The sequence below is a fragment of the Urocampus carinirostris genome, chromosome 8, assembly GCF_059441175.1.
Source record: "Urocampus carinirostris isolate Australia breed hairy pipefish chromosome 8, RoL_Ucar_1.0, whole genome shotgun sequence".
Taxonomy (NCBI): domain Eukaryota; kingdom Metazoa; phylum Chordata; class Actinopteri; order Syngnathiformes; family Syngnathidae; genus Urocampus; species Urocampus carinirostris.
Genome location: NC_142356.1, coordinates 12,105,480 through 12,127,861, shown reverse-complemented (window position 1 = coordinate 12,127,861; position 22,382 = coordinate 12,105,480). Strand labels below are relative to the sequence as shown.

At 41.8% G+C, this 22,382-nt stretch overlaps 1 protein-coding gene across 1 annotated transcript in view; it reads right to left on the bottom strand.

Annotated features, from left to right (window-relative positions):
• Nucleotides 1–22,382, bottom strand: part of sorcs3a (sortilin related VPS10 domain containing receptor 3a) — a 333,093-nt gene that overhangs the window by 57,975 nt on the left and 252,736 nt on the right. The window contains exons 9-11 of the mRNA XM_088341620.1: nucleotides 20,385–20,564; nucleotides 10,366–10,512; nucleotides 7,925–8,027 (exon numbers count right to left, since the gene is read on the bottom strand). Of these exons, the coding sequence (XP_088197746.1) occupies nucleotides 7,925–8,027; nucleotides 10,366–10,512; nucleotides 20,385–20,564 (430 nt within the window). The remainder of the gene's footprint in view (nucleotides 1–7,924; nucleotides 8,028–10,365; nucleotides 10,513–20,384; nucleotides 20,565–22,382) is intronic.

The following is a 22,382-nucleotide window of genomic DNA, read 5'->3' as shown; positions in this document are numbered from 1 at the left end:
TTGAAAGTAATCCAAGGAAACAAAATGTATATTTCCAAAGTTAAGGGTGGGAAAAATATATATCCACTATTGTCCGCTGCGACAACAGACAGATCTACCAGCTTTACCCCACTTCCCATTAGCCCGCGTTTGCTCCGCCCCTTCTTTTTGATTCGCCCGTAGAACACATAACAGAATAAATCTCTAAAATAAATACATTACAAAAATATACAGTTGCAAATACATATTATAGATGGTTACACATATTTACGGAGAAAGACGGTACACCGAGAGAGTTTTCAAAGCTTTAATAATAATAATATAACTTTCATCCCAAACCGTGCCTTTGAAAGGTACCAACACGCTAGTAGGATCATGCTCGCAAACGTGCCTGTCAAAAAAAAAAGCATCCCATAATTGTGAAATTCACGGTAGATCGTCCTCAACTTCCTCCTCGTAACTATCGCCATCAAGGGCGTCCTCCTCATTATCGGAACGTACCTTTACTTAACAGACAATGTATGCATAAACTTAGAGGTTGCAGTCTTTCTTGGCGCACATATTCTTCTGGTCTTAATTACAAAAATTACATAAATTGGCCGCTTCACTAAATAAGCCGCAGGGCTGAACATTTGGGAAAAAAGTAAAGGCTTATAGTCCGGAATTTACGGTACTATATAAACTTGCGTATATCTCTACATCACATATAATCGACCTCTTAAAACTGTTTTAAATAGACACATACGAAAATAAATCATACATGTTAAGAAAGTGTGTGACTAAACATTTAAATTATTTGATCATGTAGTTCATAAAGAGTTATGTACTGGTAAAAAGCTAAAAATATTATAAAAAAATTAACAACTTAACCTATGAGCAGCGCTTCAATGACAGTCACTTGTACACCATTTTTGTATTTTGCAATTGTTTCCTTCTTCAAATCAATGCTTTTCCTTCCACTTATCATTAACTCTGTTGTGCCCCGTTGTTATTGGCAGAAAAGGAAAATGAAACCGATAAAATCACAGTAAATGGGATGTGGTACCTCTCAAACGCACCAATTGACTGAACAGGTAAGATGGATCGAGCAGTGCAATATCGCCATCTGCTGTGAAAGAGTGTAATTAACCCACTGTCTTTGCAATTTTAAGCATTATTTTGCAAAGAAAAAGGCCCGCGACCCACTAAAAATTGAGCCGCGACCCACTTTCGGGTCCCGACCCACCAGTTGAAAAACACTGATCCTGTCATGATGACTGATTAGGATCACCTGTGCCTGCTCGTTTGGCGCCAAATGCTGCGGGTTATCTGATTGGTTCCCTGTCCTTTTCAAGCCCAGTCCTTTCACTCTCCTGTTGTCAGCCCATCAGCTAATCTCTTCTCTACAAGGCAAGCATTTTGACTCTGACTCCCGTCGGTCCCGCTTTTTGCACCCGTTTTTCCACCCGTCCGACAACTCCTGGTCAGTCCGTCAGCAAACCTCCGCACATGCAAGGCAAGCACTTTTTGACTCTGGCTCCCATCTGTCCCGTATCCTGCTTGTCTGCCCCTGGCTTCCCTATAGTCTCAGTCTACCTGACTTGATTCCTCCCTCCGACCATGCTCCGATCTCCTGTCCCGGCTGCCCGACTTGTTTTCGTCCACGGACCACACTCCTATCTCCCGACTGCCCGACTCGTTTCCGCTCCAATCTCCCATCCCGGCTGCCTGTCTTCTCTGCTTCCTCAGTAAAGCTTGGTGTGAAACGTTACGCGTTTGGGTCTACCGTCTGTTCTGGTTCTGACAAGCAATGCATGTTATTTACATTGAATTAATGTTCTTAGTGTACAGATCGCGCGTCACATCAAAACGATAATGACTTTTGTTGCTAACCGATTTTAATCAATTTCATCAATTCATTGTTGCAGCTCTAAAGCAGGTAAACTAGTTCAAGCTCATATTGGTTTATACACTATGCGCATGCAACGTTGATGCCCAGGTACAGGAGCAAAAACATTTGGTTCTCTTTGTACTAATTTACATTTTGGTTATTGACTGGAAACCTCCTCCACATCCGCCACAAATTTGGATTGATTGGAACAGGCACCCTAATCTCGTTTTACATGCCTGAATCTGTAAAGTACACAGTCTGTATCCTAACGATGTAATACAGTGGAACCTCGGTTTTCGAACGCCTCTCAGTTCGAACAAATCGGAGTCCGACCAAAAATTTCCAGAAATTCTTGGTCCAAAAATCGGAGTTCGAACGCCGGTAATGCGTGAGTGCGTACGCTAGGGTGCGATGCTGAGCGGCGTACGGGTGTTTTATCCCCTGATTATGCCTCCGAAGAAAGTCAGTGCAAGCAGCAAAGTTGCTACAGGTGAAAAAAGAAAAGTAGTGCGTACAACTATTGCATTTAAGAAAGAAATAATAGCAAAAGATGAAGGAGGTGTGCGAGTGTCTGATCTTGCTAGGGAATACAGCATGGCTAAATCTACGATCAGTTCGATACTAAAGAATAAGGAGGCTGTGACATCTAGTGATGTGGCTAAGGGAGTGAGTGCTATAAGCAAGCAACAGCCGCAAGTTTTGGAAGAGGTTGAAAAACTCTTGATGATTTTCCTCTCCCCACCGTCCACCTGCGCCTTCTGCTGACCACCACAAAGGTAAGAAATCCTATTCATAATTCTTTTCTTTATCCTTTTTTTTCATTTTTACACGTTCATGTTAGCCTAATCTTTCGTACGGAAGATTACGATAACGCGGACGTACGATTAGCCTGGGTTAGCTTTACGTTAAACATTCAAGGTAAACATTCAGGGTGTTGGAACGGATTAAAACGATTTACATTATTTTTAATGGGAAAAATGATTTCGGTGATCGAACAAATCGGTTCTCGAACAGGGTTCTGGAACGGATTATGGTCGAGCACAGAGGTTCCACTGTATATCTGTTTTGCATTACAGCCTAGTTAAAATTGGTTTGCTGTATGTATGTTTCTAAAGACGAGTCTGTCTCCGGACATCAAATAGCAAGAAGCGGGCAAGCAAAATCCATGCCAAAAACAAACCAACCTACGACATCAAGGCAGTAATATAACGATAGATTGATTTTTACATATGTGTTTGATCGTTTGAATATACAAAAAACAATATCAATTCATCAAGTGTCTACAAACATAAGACACCAAGCGCACAGAGGAATATTTGAAAGCCACCGCGTCTGTGAAAATAATGCTCTTCACGCAAGGCAGCAAAATGATTTCGGTTCATGTAAATAATAGAAGACTTCAAGTTTTCTGCCTGGTGCTTTCTGCCATGATAATGCAATCCCTGCACTAACTGATGTCCTCAAAAGTGCTGCAAGCAGAGATAATCGCAACGATAAAGCAGAAAAAACCCCCACTAAACCCAACTTATGAATTATACAAAATACTGTAAAATTCCAATTATTTTCAAACCATGTACATTAGATAACACACATCTCATTGTGAGACTTTTAGATAAATGTGATAAAATGTGTTTCTCTTTTCTACATTTAAAACAAAGTGCAACATTAGTGTCAGGTTTCCAATGTAAATCTCTTGAATTTCTGTCTCAAGGTAATTCGCTTGTTTTTATATTACTAAATATAAAAACAATGTTTCTCATACACACACACACACACATAAAGTAACGTTTCAACAATGAGTGTAATTCTATCTCTTGTACGTTTATCAATCTTGTATTCTTTTATTTTGAAGTCATGTTCTTGTGTGTACTGATTTCTCTGACACAAAATAAACCACTCCCTCTCTCTGTTTGGACTTCATCCAGGACGGACGTAAGTTCTTTCTGCCATCATCATGTAGAATTAAATGAAATGAAATGATCTGAAATGATCTGCATTTATATAGCGCTTTTCAAGTCAATGACTTCCCAAAGCGCTTTACATTGTGCTTCACATTTCCCAATAGCGGCCGTGATCTGTGCAGCCATGTAAGGCGCTAACCTGCTTATTGGGGGTATTGGGGGTTCAGTGTCTTACCCAAGGACACTTCGGCATGTAACACGGACAAGCCGGGATTCGAACTGGGATCCCCTAATCCTAAAACGATCGCTCTACCTCCTGAGCTACTGCCGCCCCAATTAAACTATATACATGTGTTTTATCTGTGTAAATATAACCACCAAATAGTCTTAAAAATGTAGATCTCTGACAATTAGTGTCTTGGAATTGTATTTCTGTATTCTTAAAAACACTATGCTTGGTGTTTTGAGGGAAAATGGCCACTTGCTAAAGCTCTGCTAAAATCCGGTACTTTGTTTCCTGTTTCTTTGTAGGTTTCCTCTCTCTCCCTCTCTCTTCCCCTTTTCTTATTTGGTCACTCACTTCCGGGTTCAATTTTCTGTCAGGACCAGAACGTAAACAGGACCCCATTGCGTTTCCGACAAGTTTTATTGGAGGAAAAAGAAAGGGCTGCGCCCACGATCCGGTGTTTGCTGGACGCAGGAAGCAAGTCGTTCTTGTACTCGGATGGTGCTCCAAACGAGGAAGTGGATCTTCCGTATTGAGCGATGGGGGTGTCTGGGACGGAAAAAAAAAACGGATCGGTAGCCGGGACTGGGAGAGCAAGGCGTGGTCGGGGTCTGAAGCGAGTCGGAAGCCGGAACGGGAGAGTGGACGTAGTCGGGGGACAAAAAGGGGTCGTAAGCTGGGACGGAAGAACAGACGTGGTCAAGAGCAAAGCACGTCGTAGCCAGACAAAGACGGGAGCAAAAACGGGACAGGTGGGAGTCAGGGTCGAAAAAGGCTTGCCTAGTATTCACTGAGGTTCGCAGACGGACTGACAACAGGGGACTGACAGGACAGGGTTCAAATAGTGACAGGGAGCCAATCAGAACCCGTGGCAGTTGGCGCCAACAGAGTGGGCACAGCTGAGTCAACTAAGTAATCATGACATTTTCCTTTTTAAGGTAGTGGTCACTTGTCTTGATTTTCCTCCTATCAGGCCTCTCCCTCATCACCATTTAGACACTTCATCTCCTTGGCTCCGTGGTAGTTCGTTGCCTTGCATGTCTCGAGCACGCTTGTCCCATCCTTATGTTGTTCCAGTGTATTGAACGTCTATATGTCCTTCTGATACCGAGGATCGGCTAGTACAGCCTTGCACTCTCGACCCATCAGTTCATTCACATATTAGATTTTAAAACTCTTAAGCTGTCACACTATGATTCATGCTTTCCCACTCATGCAGGTTAATTCAATGCACCATTCAACCGGCACTTGAGTACAGGGATATGGTGACCCACTTAATTAGAAGTGTTTGTTGGAAGAGAATGGGAAGGATTTTTTAATATGTGCCGTCCTTGTTGATATTATTGCTTCTTTTGGTATACTGTGACGTTCCTGGACTCAGGTTTCTGTGTCTCAGTCTTTTATCTCTGCATCCTTCAACCTCCTACACACCCTCTCCTTCCTCTTTCCCTTGACCTTACCTCAAATGGTCACACACTTGCGGGTTCAATTGTCCTCCTCAAAGCTGCGATCTCTAGTTCAGATTTTACTTCTATCACGACATTCCCTGGTCACTATGTAAACACTATGTCCCCTTGGATCTGTGTTATTTTGATATCTTCCCTGTTATGTTCCAAGGACATTTGTCCCAGCCTTTTTGTTAATCCAGTCTACCAAACCCTTGCCTGCCCTTCCAGATCGCGACTATGGCCTGCCGGACTCTAGTTTCTAGTTTTGTTTATTTGAAAAGGGACAAGTATGCTCTGTAAACTTATGTCACATACTTTAACAGTTTAGCAAAATCTAATTCTCAATGTGTGTCGCCAGAAGGGCTTTTACAGAAAAAAAACATGCGCAAAATACACAATATTATAAAACAGCACAATTGCAGAAGCTTCAGGTGGTCACATGTCTGATCTCTGAAAAAATCTTATGTTTATATTTAAAAATGACCCAATTTGACCATTTTAGTGTCATGATTGCCAAAATGAAGACACCTGGGGCAATCGTTTGGCGCGCAGGAGCGCACTCTCTGATTGGCTGGTACTCTCCTCTTAAGCTGTCAGCGCCCAGAGGAGAGTGTCAGACCAAACTTGTGTCTCTCTGTGTATTTTGCCAGATTCCAGTACCAAAGACCTCACCTGTTTGATTCCTGACTGCGTTCGGGTACGACCTGTTTCTGCCCCACGTTTACGACCTGCTCTCCTGCCCTGGCCATCGACCTGCCCGCTAAGCCGTATGGATTCTGCCTACCTGTCACGGAACTGCCATTCCGTCCAACGCTGCTAGCGACCGACAATCACCGGCTTTCTAAGCAAGCTCTGTCAGCTCAATCCAATAAAGATTCCTTTATAACGAATGCAATTGGGTCAGAGATTCCATTCTGGTTCCTGACATTTAGTTCAGTGGGTAAACAGTTCCAGGCTTTGGTGCCTTGTACAGGAAAAGCTGACTGTTCATAAGTAGTTTTACGCCTCGCGACTTGGCAGTTCCCTCTCTGAGCTCCACTGGTTCTGGTGCCCACAGCCCTGAGGGGATCTATGCTCACTAAGGACCTGTGGGGCCTGTTGATGCAAGCATTTATAGATAAGTTTCAACTGTGCACATTTAATGAAGTTTTGGACTGTCGCCTTTGCTGTTTGGGTTTACTGGAAAACAAACCTCTCGCCCGCATCTTAGACCATCGTGGTTGTACTGAACCCTGTCTGGATAAAAAAACACTGTTTGCTGTACTAATCAATGCTTCTTCACTCTCCTACTGCACCACCCCAAGCAGATTGGTCACAGATAACTAAGGTTTTGAAACAAGACATACTTTTGAAAAACAATTCTAAATGCCGTAAATTCCGTACTATAAGCCGCTACTTTTTTCCCAAACGTTCAACCCTGCGGCTTATTCAGTGATGCGGCCAATTTATGTAATTTTTCTAACGGCCGCCAGCGGCGCTCGAGTACAAAAGGTAAGATTTAGACTGCAGCTTCTTATCTTGTGCACAAATTAAATTAGCGTAGACATATCCTCATCATGTAAATTGCAAAAAATAGGCACATGACGCAACTTTCAAGCTAAACCATTCGAGCAATCGGGCAGTTTGATATAGAAAGAAACAGAGATACCGCAGGAAAACTTTACTTTGCGAGCGTGATGCCAGGGAGCGTGAGACGAAGTCTATGTGACAAAGTCTCTTTCCCATACTGAAAGACGACGACTTTGATGGTGTCAGTTTTAAGGGGGAAGGTAAGGACGGTTTTCCGTGGCTATTACAAGCACAGTATGTTTTCTTAACAGTGCTGTTTACTGTGTTGAGAGCGTGTTACTTGTAGCGTTTTGCTACCCTTCACAGACACGGTTTGGGATGAAAGTTATAATATTAGTATTAAAGCTTTGAAAACTCTCTCGGTGTACCATCTTTCTTTGTAAGTATGTGTAACCATGTATAATATGTATTTGCAACTGTATATTTTTGTAATGTATTTATTTTAGAACATTATTCTGATACGAACAAATGAGAAAGAAGGGGCGGGGCAAACACGGACTGACGGGAAGTGGGGTAAAGGTGAGTGAGACCTGTTGTCGCGGCGGACAATAGTGGATATATATTTTTCCCACCCTTACCTTTGGAAATATACACGTTTTTCCTTGGATTACTTTCAACGGGCACCCGGACTCTGCAGGTCTGCATTAAATGTTAAGTACCGGTATCATTTTCCGTTCAATTTGCCGGCTGTGCTTTTTGGACCTATCGGGTATGGGTAAATTTTGTGTTTGAATTGCGTTTTTCCAATGTGGGCGCATGCAGCTAATATACAGGTGCGGCTTGTGTATGTACAAATTTGGTTTTCCTCCCGAAATGTGGTGAGTGCGGCTTATAATCAGGTGCGCTCTATAGTCCGGAATTTACGGTAGTTATCTGTTTTTTGCATTTCTGTAATTTAAAAAATTCTATTCCATGATGAATTTTGACGTACCTGTGGCAACGATAATCCCTGGTGCAGAACTCTTTGTGGAGATGGTGCCCGACAAGTAAGGGTTCTCAGAAGTTTGAAGTTGAAGATGAAGTGAACAAAAAGGCTAGAAAATAAGGATTACAAATTTAAAGCACTTACAAAACTCACCCAAGTTAGGGAAATGACTACAGTATATAAACCTAGGTTGGATAGGGATTAAATGCCACACATATCGATTACTAGATTTGATTGATAAATTAGAACAATATTTATTTTCGTAAAATATTACAACAATATCATAAGTTTAGTTACTAAGAAAATAAAAAAGGCCAAGTTTAGCTAGCTAAAATGTCTCCCTGAAATCTTTACGAGACAAAAGGCAACAAACACAGAGCCGTAAATAGGCTGAGCAGTGACCGATGTTCCCTGTAATTTTCCACGGGTCTGAGCGTTCACACAAAGTCGGTGAGCAACGCTTGAAACAACAGTGAGCAACCATAATCCCAAGTGTGGCAAGATAATTAATGATCAAACATGTCCAAAACGTGACATTTTGCTGAGTTTCCGGCAATGCAAAATTGTTTTTCACTTTTGAATGAATTGACTCATGTACTATTGCAAAGGTTGTACGGCCTACAAACATCGTTTGTTTTTACAATTCTTTCACAAGATATCCATTTCTTTTTTTTCCTAATATATTTTGTCGCATAATATTAACATTTTTGGGGGCTTATTTAGTCGGTTGCAAGATACAGAACTGTACTTAATCACATTTTTTAGTGGAAGTACAATGTTGGCAACAAGATTCACTTGATATCATTGGAAATTATTTGAATGCAACACAAACTTTTTCTTCTTTTTTCTGTGTTTTTTTCTATTCCTTTTAAAAATAGTCTCATTTTGTTTATTTTTTCCGAGCTGTTACTTTTTTCTTTTTGTTCTCTCTTTTCTTTTTTTCTGGCTTTTTTCTAATTTTTTCCTTTTTTTTTCCTTTTGTTTCTTTTTTCTCGGCTTTTCACTATTTTTTCATTTTGGTATTTTTTTTTCTTTTTTGTTCTATTCCCCCTTTCTTTTAAGTCATTTTGTGTATAGTTATACATAATATTTGGTCTCGTTGGGATTAAAGAAGCAAAAACAACCTGAAGAGCCGTTTAGGACCCGAAAGAGCCGGTTCCTTTTAGTGAGCCGAGTCGAAGAAGCCGGTTCTCGACAAACTCTACTAACTTTACCCAACTTCGTTCTACTTTGAGTCGACTTCAAAATACCGCATTAGGACACAACGTCAGGGGAACCCGTGTATTTTTACGTTCATGCACTGTAACTTTGACTTAAGTCGCTTCTTAATTAGTAATTTTGAGCCCTCATTTTTGTGCGCTGGCTAGATTTTCTTGTGCGCTGAGAATGTGCGACCAGTGCGCAATTGCGCACGCGCGCAGCTTAGAGGGAACACTGGCAGTGACGCGTGGTTGCAATTGTACTATTATTTCTCCTTAGAACAAAAATCAACAAATTACAAAAATCTGATATATCATATTTACTATTATACATCACTCTCTTTCTCTAGGCTTCAATTTAGCTAGATATTATAATTTGTCCAAGAATGTAGTTTTTGTAAGCCTAATTTTCAACTAAAACATAGAATACTGAAAACAGGAAGTGAACTTATATGTGCATATTTGGTTGTGTGTCACCAGTAGCAAATGGTAGGCAGCATGTTGGAAAGGGGCGTGGCTTTTACAGAAACAACAAACCAATGGGAAACCAATTGGGCAAACGTGAGCGTATAATTTATGATAAAAGTGTGCTGAATTTTGGGCTTTTTATTTGTAACATAATTTGGCAATCTACCATGCCTGCAGAAAAACACATTCCTGTCCTATACTGATGACTTCAAGCTAAAGGTGACAAAGCCCTCTGAGAAAACAAGAAACCTGGAAGCAGCAAGAAAGTTTAGTGCAGATAAAAACGTATACATCCTTAGGAATTGCCCCTAAGGCTAAATGAGCTAACGGCAGATCAAAGCATGGACAGTACCCATAAAAGGGGAAAGAGATCTTTGAGTTGTTAGAAGCCCAAAGACAAAATTGATATGGAGTGTCTCGGTTAAATGCTGGTTTAAGATCAGGTAATTGTGTAATTTTGTAATTGTAATCCTGTGCAGTCCTTTGAGACATTTTTGTGATTAAGGGCTATATAAATACATTTGACGTGACTTGACTTGAATTTGACTTGACTTGGCAGATCAAAGCATGGACAGTACCCATAAAAGGGGAAAGAGATCTTTGAGTTGTTAGAAGCCCAAAGACAAAATTGTTATTGAGTGTCTCGGCAAAGTGTTTATTTTGCAAGCTCTCAGGAATGTACAAGCCGAAAAATAAGTGTAAATGTTTTCTCCTTTTCTGCAATTTCCCTTTGTTATTTCATTCTTTATATGTGCTTTAAAAATGTCAACAGTTTCTTACCAAAATACAGTGAATTTCATTTCCCTCCAGGTCGATTGCCGGGGCTTGCAAGAGTCTCCAATCTCTGCCTTTGTTGTAGGATATGAAGGTCTTGACCTGGTTGTCTTGAAGTTTGTTGGCAATTAGCATCCCCCGAATGCCTGCGACCTTAGAAAATAAATAGAATTACATTCTGAAAAAAATTCCATATTTAATTCGGTGCTCATCTTTTGTGATACTGTTTATCATTTTATTGATTGAGACTGGTCTGATCTTGTAAAGCCCTAGAGATGGAAAATACAGTGGAACCTCAGTTTTCGAACGCCTCTCAGTTCGAACAAATCGGAGTCCGACCCAAAAATTCGAGAAATTCTTGCTTCGCTGTTCGGTCAAAAAAACGGAGTTCCAACGCCAGTAATGCGTGAGTGGCGTACGGGTGTAGATCGCTCTTTTCCTGACCAACTGTTATCGCTTTTTCGTTTGGCTTTCGCTTTTAATATAGGTGCACAAAGCGTTTTAGCCCCTTATTATGCGTCCGAAGAAAGCAGCAAAGTTGCTACAGGTGAAAAAAGAAAAGTAGTGCGTACAACTATTGCATTTAAGAAAGAAATAATAGCAAGATATAAAAGAGGTGTGCGAGTGTCTGATCTTGCTATGGAATACCCCACTGTCCACCTGCGCCTTCTGCTGACCACCACAGAGGTAAGAAATCCTATTCATAATTATTCTCTTTATCCTTTTTTTATTTTTACGCGTCCATGTTAGCATAATCTTTCGTACGGAAGATTACGGTAACGCGAACGTACGATTAGCCTGGGTTAGCTTCATGTTTACGTTAAACATTCAAGGCAAACATTCAGGGTGTTGGAACGGAGCCCAACATTCAGGGTGTTGGAATGCAGCCCCTATTCCAATGAACCGCTCACCACTCGTTGTGGAGACCCGGGTGCTAAATGACTTGTAAACGACCTGATTTTTTTTTTTTCACACGTTCATGTTAGCGTAATCTTTCGTACTCAAGATTACTATAACACGAACGTACGATTAGCCTGGGTTAGCTTCATGTTTACGTTAAACATTCAAGGTAAACATTCAGGGTGTTGGAACGGATAAAAACGATTTACATTATTTTTAATGGGAAAAATGATTTCGGTGATCGAACAAATCGGTTTTCGAACAGCGTTCTGGAACGGATTATGGTCGAGAACCGAGGTTTCACTGTACAGTCTCAAGGCTCCCTCTGCTGGACCAAAGTGGCACTACAAGCATATCCTATCAACGTCACAACAAAATTAGATGCACTCTTATTCACATTGAATCAATTTGCGGATATAAATTGCGCGGCACAACAAATCCATGATGAAATTAGTTGCCAATACCTTTAAAAATCAATTTTAATCGATTTTGACAACTCTTTGTTAATTGAAAATGCTTCTTGAACATCCCCTATCACTCATAATAAGGATATGTTTACAGTATGTTGGTTACAGGCCCATCTGAGGACACTGCGAGTCTGTGGTCATGAGACAATTAGGCTAGATGTGATGAGCAAATATGACAAGCTGCCCTATGAGATCTCTAACGTGTCAAAATATTTGCCATGGCAGTCACGGAGTGGGTGAGAATCCCAGTCAAGTGGAGTAAATGAATGCTTGTAAGTAAACCTGACAGAATACGAGAGGGCTTAGAGGTAGTTTTGAGTGTTGCCGCCTCCAGCTCTTCGAAAGCTTAGCCATGTGTTTAAGTCTTAGTTGAATACGGGGTTGGTTAACTGGACATCAGCATTATATCCCATGACATCCAGAGTCGGGCACTCTACTTGAGAGAGGCTGTTGGGGCCATATTTTGTTGAAGAAGCGCCAGGGAGCCACTTGGGAGAGGCAAAGAGCAGTACATATCTCCTTCTCTGTCTCTTTATGTTGATGCCTTTGCTGTGGGATCGCAAGCCAGTGTCAGAACCTGAACAAATGTTAGACCCAAACGCGTAATGTCCCGCACAAAAAATTATTGGGATATCGAGGAAACAAACGCCAGCGATCTGGTGCTCGCTGGACAGGGGGAGCAAGCGGCTTACGGGATCGGAGCGTAATCGGAATGTGGAAGTGGGTGGATTGCCGGGGCGGGAGATTGGAACGTGGTCAAATGGGCAAAACTGGTCGATAGCCGGAGCGGGAGATCAGAGTGCGGTCAAATGGGAAAAACGGGTCGATAGCCGGAGCAGGAGATCAGAGCAAGGTCCGTGGTCAAAAACGGATCAATAGCCGGAGAGAAACAGGAAATCAGGAACTGAAGAGTAGGATACGGATGAAGACGGGACCGATGGGAGCCAGAGTGCTTACCTTGCGTATGCAAAGGTTCGCTGACGGACTGACAAGGAGTGACTGGAGTACTGGGTATAGATAGGGGGGAAATCAATCAGGCAACTAGCAGCATCTGGCGCCAAAAGAGCACGAACAGGTGAGTGCAATAAGTAATCGTGACAGCCAGCAATATTTTTGAACTGGGCAGAGAGCAGCCAATGATTGTCTGGGCTGTGTTGACTCTTTGTATGTTTTCTGAATGACATTTTTTTAAAAGGATAAGGATGACAATTGGTAATGCTATTTGAAGATTTCCAGTCATTGAGTGAAGACTAGAGAAGAAATCTGCGTCTATGAAAAAAATTACTTTTTATTATTAGATAAGAAAGCACGGCGGCGCAGTGGTTAGCGCGTGTGTGGCACAGTTCTAAGGTCTCGGGAACCTCCTGTGTGGGTTCAAATCCAGCTACCGTGCGGAGTTTGTATGTTCTCCCCGTGCTTGCATGGGTTTCCTCCGGAAACTCCGGTTTTCCTCTCGCATTCCAAAGATTTCATTTCAGGTGAATCGTCCGGGTCCAAATTGTCCCTAGGTGTGAATGAGCGAGCAAGTTGTCTGTCCCTGTGTGCCCTGCGATTGGCTGGCAACCAGTTCAGGGTGTTTCCTGCCCACGGCCCGGTGATTGCTGGGATGGGCTCCAGCACCCCCGCGACCCTACTGAGGATACGCAGTGCAGCTAATGAGATGAGATGAGATAATTTATTTATATTTAGCTGAGTCCCAAGTATAAATGGTGCAGTGTGCAAAACCAACTCGCCGATTCCAAGCAGCCATAAATGTCATGCCTTCTAATTCATGTATCCGCTTCGCCACAATGAAATGCTCTGCCACATGAGATATGCAAATATTTAGAACCATAGATTTACACTTCGAGCGGGGTAATTAATGGCCTCCTTAATTACCTAACGGTGAACAATGATGCTGATGAATATCACATTTTTCTTTGTCACACTGGCCAGTGTTAAGTGATAAACTAAGGTAAAAGATGGCAACAATTCTTTCATGCAGGAAATGCAAATTTAATCACATACAAGTCGTGAGCAAGCTAACAAGGTCAATACAAATCCACAGGCCATGTGAGTGAGTCTAATGAAGCATAATCCTTGTACGTTATGTATAGGTTGGGCAAAACAAGAACCTCAATGAGTCACAGAACAGGGGAAAAAAAAACGAATACAGACTTTCCCCCCCCTAACACTTAGACCAAATGATCAGATTACAAACATTTTTGGTTTTGATCAATTTCGTTCCATTTTTGAAGGAATAAAAAAAAATAAGACAACAAAAAACGAAACTTTTGAATATGGTAGTGACATTTATATTTCTGGATTACCGCAAATTCCGGATTACAAAGCACACTTGGTTAAAACCTCATCCTCATCCTCATTAGCCGTACCGCTTATCCTCATTAGGGTCGCGGGGGGGCTGGAGCCCATCCCAGCCAACTCCGGGCAGTGGGCAGGGGACACCCTGAACTGGTTGCCAGCCAATCGCAGGGCACACAGGGACAGACAACTCATTCGCTCATTCACACCTAGGGACAATTTTGGACCAGCCAATTCACCTGAAATGCATGTTTTTGGAACGTGGGAGGAAACCGGAGTGCCCGGAGGAAACCCACGCAAGCACGGGGAGAACATACAAACTCCGCACAGGAAGTCTGGAGCTGGATTTGAACCCACGACAGGTTCCCATGACATGAACTGTGCCGCACAAGCGCTAACCACTGCGCCGCCGTGCTGCCTTGGTTAAAACCACACGCCTAAATTTAAACAGATGTTTTTTATGCGCTGCTGTCATTGGTTGGTGACGGACCAAATTGCATTCGCTTGTCATCGTTCCTCGAGGATTAAAGGACACTCAGGCGATGTCACGGTTACTGATGCGAGGCACCTGAGCCTGCTCCTTTGGCGCCAACTCCAGTCTTGCGAGGGCCCTAGGGAGAAAACTGTCTCTGTTCCTGTTTGTCCTGGTTTTAAGGGGGAAATTATTTTAGCATCATAAAATAACTGATGCCCCCAAAAAAATGACAACGAAATAAATGCAGACGTCCTCACCTTTACGAATAAAAGAAAAAGCACTATTGTGAAAATGACGTCACAGGCAAAATAAGGGAGCTCCAAAAATGATAAAAAGTGCACATGTACTTCAACTGAAAATAAACCCAAAACCAAAAGATTGAGAAAGTGCACCCCTTAAATTGGTCATCCTGGAAGAGGAGATTACCTCTTGTGCAGTCCCTTCTAGAAGTTTCTTCATGTTGAGGTTTTTGAGTTTTGTCTTTTCCCTCATGTGGGTCTTAGATCAGGGGATGGTGTAATTGGCTACCTGTCTCTTTTATACCCCGTCTTCCTGTCACCGGTTGTCAGTCCGTCTGCGAACCTCAGCTTACGCTAGGAAAGCTTTTCGACCCTGACTCTCTGCTGTTCTGATATCCGTCTGTTTCCCGGCTCCGACCCCTTTTCTGATCTCGACCACGATTTTTGCTCTTCTGTCCCAACTACTGATCTTTTTTTTTTTCGCTCTCGACACCGCCATGGATCGCCACGAAAATACCACTTCTGGGTCTGAGCAACCTGCTCCCCGCGACCAGCGATCTACAGATCGTGTGTACTATAATTTCCGTTCTTCCCAATAAAACTAAGAAAAGCGCACGCAAGTGGGTCCTGTCTCCATTCTGGTATTGACAAGCGACCTGACAATAACTGATAATATAGAAAAAGAACATTTTTGATAACTTCAGCTTCTGTTTGGAGGTAAGCAGGGTTGGGTAGGGTTACTTTAACTGGATTACTTTCAATGACTTTTGGATTACTCCAATACCAAATATGCTAATAAAAGACAAAATAAGCTAAATATGAATCAAATGATGACTCACAACACGTGGTAAGCTTTCTCTCCTGGCTTTGATCTCTTTGATCTCCGGCAAAACTAACATTAATGCGACAGAAACAAAATGAAAATAAATCCAAACAGCTTGCCAACATCATTTTTGCCGTTCCATGTATTCCGTTACTCCCCAAGCCTGCACAAAATGTTGTAATTTTTTTCATATTTAGTCTATTTTGTCTTTTATTAGCATATTTGGTATTGGAGTAATCCAAAAGTAATTGAAAGTAATCCAGTTAAAGTAACCCTACCCAACCCTGGACGTAAGTGAGCATTTGTTTAGTGGTTAAAAGAAATTAAAAGATCGTAATACCCAGTCAATATTAGATAAAGCCCCTGTTTTGCTCCGGTCATGTAAAATGTGATTAATGTTGGCAAAGACATTGACTAATTTCTCTTCTGTAAGTGTGTCTCGAATATTTCCAGACCTCTCAGTGGTGTTTTGTGTTTAGAGCACATGGGTTTTATAAAAGTGCAGATCGTCGTTTTCCCATGTCATTTTTTGATACTCAGCGCCATTGGCGTCACACCCTTTTCCCCAAAAATGTGATCCCTGACCGATTTACAATGACGGTTGTGATGAATCCTACAATTAGATTTGATCTTTGTGAACTACTCATTATTTTTATTGGTCTAATGATGTTGGGCAAATTTTTTTCCCTGCTAATATAAAAATAAGCCGCACTGTCACATCCAGGACAAAGGGTAGACCCAATTGCGTAACTTTTACCACAAGTTTTATTGAAAGGAAGAGGAAGGGCTGCGCCCATGATTTGGTGCTCGCTGGACGCGGGAAGCAAGTCACGAATACGGAAGTGGATCTTCCGTAGCCGTGTCAGGGACGGAAAAACAGGTCGATGGATGGGACAGGAGATCAAAAACGTGGTCGCCGTTAGAAACGGGTCGTAAGCCGGGACGGGAGAGCAGACGTGGTCGGGAACAAAAATGGGTCGTAAGCCGGGACGGAAGAGCAGACGTGGTCGGGGCCAAAAAAACAGGTCGTAGCCGGAGACGGACGGGGAGATCAGGAACGGACAGGTGGAAAAACGGGACAGGTTTTATTGGAAGAAAGAGAAAGGGTTGCACCCACGATCTGGTGATTGCTGTACGCGGGAAGCAGGATGCTCTGAACGCGAAAGTAGATCTTCGGTGGCGAGCGATGACGGTGTCGGGAACAGAAAAATGGGTCAGTAGCCGGGACAGGAGAGCAAAAAAGTGGTCGGTCGGAAGTGAGTCATAAGCCAGGAAAGGAGAGTAGACGTGGTTGGGGACAAAAATAGGTCGAAACCCGGGACGGGAGAGCAGACGTGGTTGGGATCAAAAAACAGGTCGTAGCCGGAGACGGACGGGGAGATCAGGAACAGACAGGTCGAAAAACGGGACAGGTGGGAGTGAGGGTCAAAAAGGCTTGTCTTGTATCAACAGAGGTTCGCAGACGGACTGACAACAGGAGAGTGACAGGACTGGGTTCAAATAGGGACAGGGTGCCAAATGAGCCGGCCAAGGTGATTCAAATCGGTAATCATGGAACGGACTGTAGTTCAAGCTGCAGCATTTAAAATGTAGACTTGTCTGGAACTTACGGTATTCAATACTTGAACAAGAATAACACTTAAATCTGATTTTCATGATGCCATGAATATGATTTAAAGTGTTTTGAATTAGAGAACAGGTAGGTAAACATTTTATTGGAGTTGTTTGCAATCAAAGTAGCCAATATGGATTACAGAAGGAGGCTGGGGATTTTTGTGGGTTCATTAATATAGCAAGACATTACATAAATATATTAAAGTAATATAAATAAAAATATAGCACGATTGCACAGAGATACAGTAAGTTAAAGTGGAATAGCTAGAAACAGTACCTTGCAATGTATGCGTGTTCTGGCCTTAGGGTTGCTAAAAAGGCCAGAGGCTAAGGATATTAATGCTCACAAGTGCAAGCAGTGGGATGAACAGTTTAGCCCAGGAATGTCAAACTCGATTTACCTCAAGTCCGCATGGTAGAGAAACTACTCGCACGCACGCTAGTGAATGAATAGCATTTGTGGCATCGAGCAACCTTTATATTAAGTAACATAATAAATGTATCTGAATATGTATCTTTAAAAGAGAAGAGATATATTTCTTGATTTGTAGCTCAAATCATGGTTTACAGCAAGCACTACCCCATTAGTTTTTTTTAACTCTTTATATTTGTAGTTAGTGTCATGAAACAGAACAGGATCAGGACCCAAACGCGTGACGTTACTCACACAAGCCTTTTATTTTGCGGGAAATGGGTAGTCATGCACGTTAGGCAGCAGTCTGACAAGAAATGATAGAAAGCCAGAGGAGAAACGTCACGCATTTGGGTTCTTCCCCTGTTCTGGTTAATGACAGCGAGCTCCAAGCTCGAGTTTGTAAATATTTTAGCATATTATTCCTGTCAATCGTTTTGTCACATTTTGTTTTATACGTCTTTAATATATGTTTATCTTGTTGATCCTGGAGTGCCATGTCTAATCTAGTTCCAAACAATGTTCACTAACGTAGAAAAAATATTTCTATTCTATTCTATTCTATCGTCTTTAGGATATGAAAGTGTTTTTCCCACTGCACAAATAAATGAGATTCTGATTAAAGTTTGTTAAACTGTTGAATTTGATTTAAACCGCAAAAACAACCCAAATGTATTTGTCCATTGGCTGTCAACTGAACATGATATCACAGTTCCTTAAGTCAGTTCCTTAAGTTTCTGTCACGGTTGCCATGGAACCCAATTTGCCCCACACGTGTGGCGCCAGCTGCGGCTTGTTGGCTGATTGGCTTTCCGTCTATTTAAGCTCAGTGCTCTCACTCTTCCTTTGTCAGTCCGTCAACGAACCTCTGCCCCGCAAGACGTGGGTTTCGACTGTCCTGTTTCCTGTTGGTATTTCCTGTACGGTATTGTTCCCGTTTATTTTGTCTCGTTAAGTATCGGTATCCAGTTTCGTTCCTGTCTAGTTTGTCCTGTTTAATTTTGATATCCTGTTTTCATATCAATCCTGTCCGTCCCGTTGTTTAATATCGGTTTCCAGTTCTGTTCCCGTCTAGTTTGTCCTGTTTATTTTCAATATCCTGTTTTGATATCAATCCCGTTTGTCCCGTTGTTTAGTATCAGTATCCAGTTTCGTTCCCGTCTAGTTTGTCCTGTTTATTTTCGATATCCTGTTTTGATATCAATCCCGTTTGTTCCGTTGTTTAATATCGGTTTCCAGTTTCGTTCCCTTCTAGTTTGTCCTGTTTATTTTCGATATCCCGTTTTGACATCAATCCCGTTTGTCCCGTTGTTTAGTATCAGTATCCAGTTTCGTTCCCGTCTAGTTTGTCCTGTTTAATTTCGATAACCTGTTTTGATATCAATCCCGTTTGTCCCGTTGTTTAATATCGGTTTCCAGTTTCGTTCACGTCTAGTTTGTCCTGTTTAATTTTGATAACCTGTTTTGATATCAATCCCGTTTGTCCCGTTGTTTAATATCGGTTTCCAGTTTCGTTCCCGTCTAGTTTGTCCTGTTTATTTTCGATATCCTGTTTTGATATCAATCCCGTTTGTCCCGTTGTTTAATATCAGTTTCCAGTTTTGTTCCCGTCTAGTTTGTGTCATGGTCGCCTTGGCGACCGGTCTGCCCCGCCCCCTGGGCACCAGCTGAAGCAGTTCAACTAATCGCGTGTCTGCTATTTAAGGCTGGATTGTGGGCTTTGCGGGTGCTGGCTCATTATATACACATTCCCCGGTCTGTTATGCCTTGTCCTGTTTTAGTTTTAAACATTTTCCGTCTGTTATGCCCTGTCCTGTTGAGTTCGTGCCGGAGGAACTCTGTATCTGTTTTGTCCCGGAGTATTGGGCGACTTTTATTTTGTTAAATAAAACTTATGGATCGTCACGCAATTGAGTTCTCCCTTCCTGCCTCCTGCCTCCGTTCTGGTCCGGTCACCCCTTCCATTCCGTGACAGTTTGTCCTGTTTATTTTTGATATTCTGTTTTGATATCAATCCCGTTTGTCCCGTTGTTTAATATCAGTTTCCAGTTTCGTTCCCGTCTAGTTTGTCCTGTTTATTTTCGATATCCTGTTTTGATATCAATCCCGTTTGTCCCGTTGTTTAATATCAGTTTCCAGTTTTGTTCCCGTCTCGTTTGTCCTGTTTATTTTCAATATCCTGTTTTGATATCAATCCCGTTTGTCCCGTTGTTTAGTATCAGTATCCAGTTTCGTTCCCGTCTAGTTTGTCCTGTTTATTTTCAATATCCTGTTTTGATATCAATCCCGTTTGTCCCGTTGTTTAGTATCAGTATCCAGTTTCGTTCCCGTCTAGTTTGTCCTGTTTAATTTCGATAACCTGTTTTGATATCAATCCCGTTGGTCCCGTTGTTTAGTATCAGTATCCAGTTTCGTTCCCGTTTAGTTTGTCCTGTTTAATTTCGATACCCAGTTTTCATATCAATCCTGTCTGTCCTGGCCTTTCCAGTATCGACCCCATCCATCCGATATCTGCTCGGGCAATTGGTATCTATCTCGTCGGCCTCTGGCTTCCTATCATTCCACCCCAGACTGCTGCCTCACGTGCATGACTCCCCATTCCCCGTAAAATAAAAGGCTTGTGTGAGAAACATCACGCATTTGGGTCCTGTTCCCGTTCATGACAGTTTCATGTAATGATCAAACACTGTTCATCTTCAGAAAACCCTTTTGCGTGTCATTTTTAAACACCAGCAAGTGAGAAAGAAGATACTTATCTCTATCACAACTTCACCAATTGCTTATTTCAACCTACCTCATACAAATCCAGCATTTGGTTCCCTCCTATGCCTTTAGTGGTCTTGACATTTTCCATAGCCAAGGTGAAGTAGATTCCTCTAGTGTCGGACAGGTAGAGGTTATAGGTGTCATTCTGGTTCCACTCCTGGACTGCCGCAAATACCTGCTTTTCATCCGTGCTGACAATGTGTAAATCCTGCCAGGGAGCAGTGGGAGATTTAAAGGAGTTATGATGAGTTGAAGGGAGTGAGGGAGATTAACTGACCCAGTGGACATGCTCATAAGATCCATGATGCGCCGAGAAGATCGACGGTCAATGACAAATAGCACGGTGTATTTTATTTGGTGAGAAACTGCCGCTTGTGATGTAGAAGGCGAATATTATTTTGCTACTGGGGACATTTTGTTTGTATTTTTATTTTGATATACACATTTGAAAATGCCACTCACTACCTATATTCCCTATATTCCTCGTTTGTTCTTACAGTTCTTTTACAAGATATCCATTTCTTTTTATTTCCTGATATATTTTGTCGCATAATATTAACATTTTTGGGGGCTTATTTAGTCGGTTGTAAGATACAGAACTGTACTTAATCAGATTTTTTTGTGGAAGTATAATGTTGGCAACAAGATTCTCTTGATGGAATTGGAAATTATTTGAAAGCAACGCAAACTTTTTCTTCTTTTTTTCCGTGTTTTTTTTCTACTTTTTTTTTTAATTCCTTTAAAAAAATCTCATTGTGTTTATTTTTTCCGAGCTGTTACTTTTTTCTTTTTGTTCTCTATTTGCTTTTTTCCTACGTTTCTTTCTTTTCTTTTTTTCTGGCTTTTTAAAAATGTTTTCCTTCTTTTTTTCTCTTCCTTTTGTTTCTTTTTTTTCTCAGCTTCTCACTACTTTTTCATTTTGGTATTTTTTTCTTTTTTGTTCTATTCCCCCCTTCCTTTAAGTCGTTTTGTGCATAATTTTACATAATATTTGGTCATGTTGGGATTAAAGAATCAAAAACAACTTGAAGAGCCGTTTAGGACCCGAATGAGCCGGTTCCTTTTAGTGAGCCGAGCCGAAGAAGCCGGTTTTCGACACTCTATTAACTTTACTCAACTTCTTTCTACTTCGACTCGACTTCAAAATACCGCATTTAGGACACAACGTCAGGGGAACCCGTGTATTTTTACCTTCATGCACAGTAACTATACTTAAGTCGCTTCTTAATTAGTAATTTTGAGCCCTCATTTTTGTGCGCTGGCTCGATTTTCTTGTGCGCTGAGAATGTGCGACCAGTGCGCAATTGCGCACGCGCGCAGCTTAGAGGGAACACTGCTCACTACTTCTCCTTATGTCTATGTGTATTATACACCTTGTGTGAGGAGGAAAGGCATCGCATCAGATGAACAACATACCAGATACCATTTAACGAATGTGTTTGGGTTCATACCCATTTTGTATTTGACCTCTGAGCGTCTGCCCAAAAACCGTGACACACAAACCGAGGATTTTCAATAGACCCCTTTCTAGCCTACATAATAGCCTCGTCTTAATAAACAGGTGAGGAAAGCGAGCTCTGTTGTGGGCACAGAGCTGGACAGCCTGACAACAGTAGCTGAGAGACGAGCACTGTCAAGCTGCGGTCAATCATGGACAATACATCACATCCACTACACAGCATCATCTCCAAACGGAAGAGCAGCTTCAGCGATAGACTGCGGTCACAGTCTTGTTCCACGGACAAACTGAGGCGATCGTTTCTTCCTCATGCCATGAGGCTCTTTAACTCCAACCGGGGGAGTAAAAGCCCACATTAAACCACACCCCCCACATTGCATATCACCGTATTTTAATTACAGTGTGTATTTTATTTATTTATCTAAATACTCTATATCAACACGTTACATTGGGTATTTATGTATTATATTCCTTTTACTTTATTATTGTTTTATTTTCAACACAAGGATACTGCTGGAAGTGTGAATTTCCCTACAGGGATGAATAAAGTTTCCATCTTCCTATCTA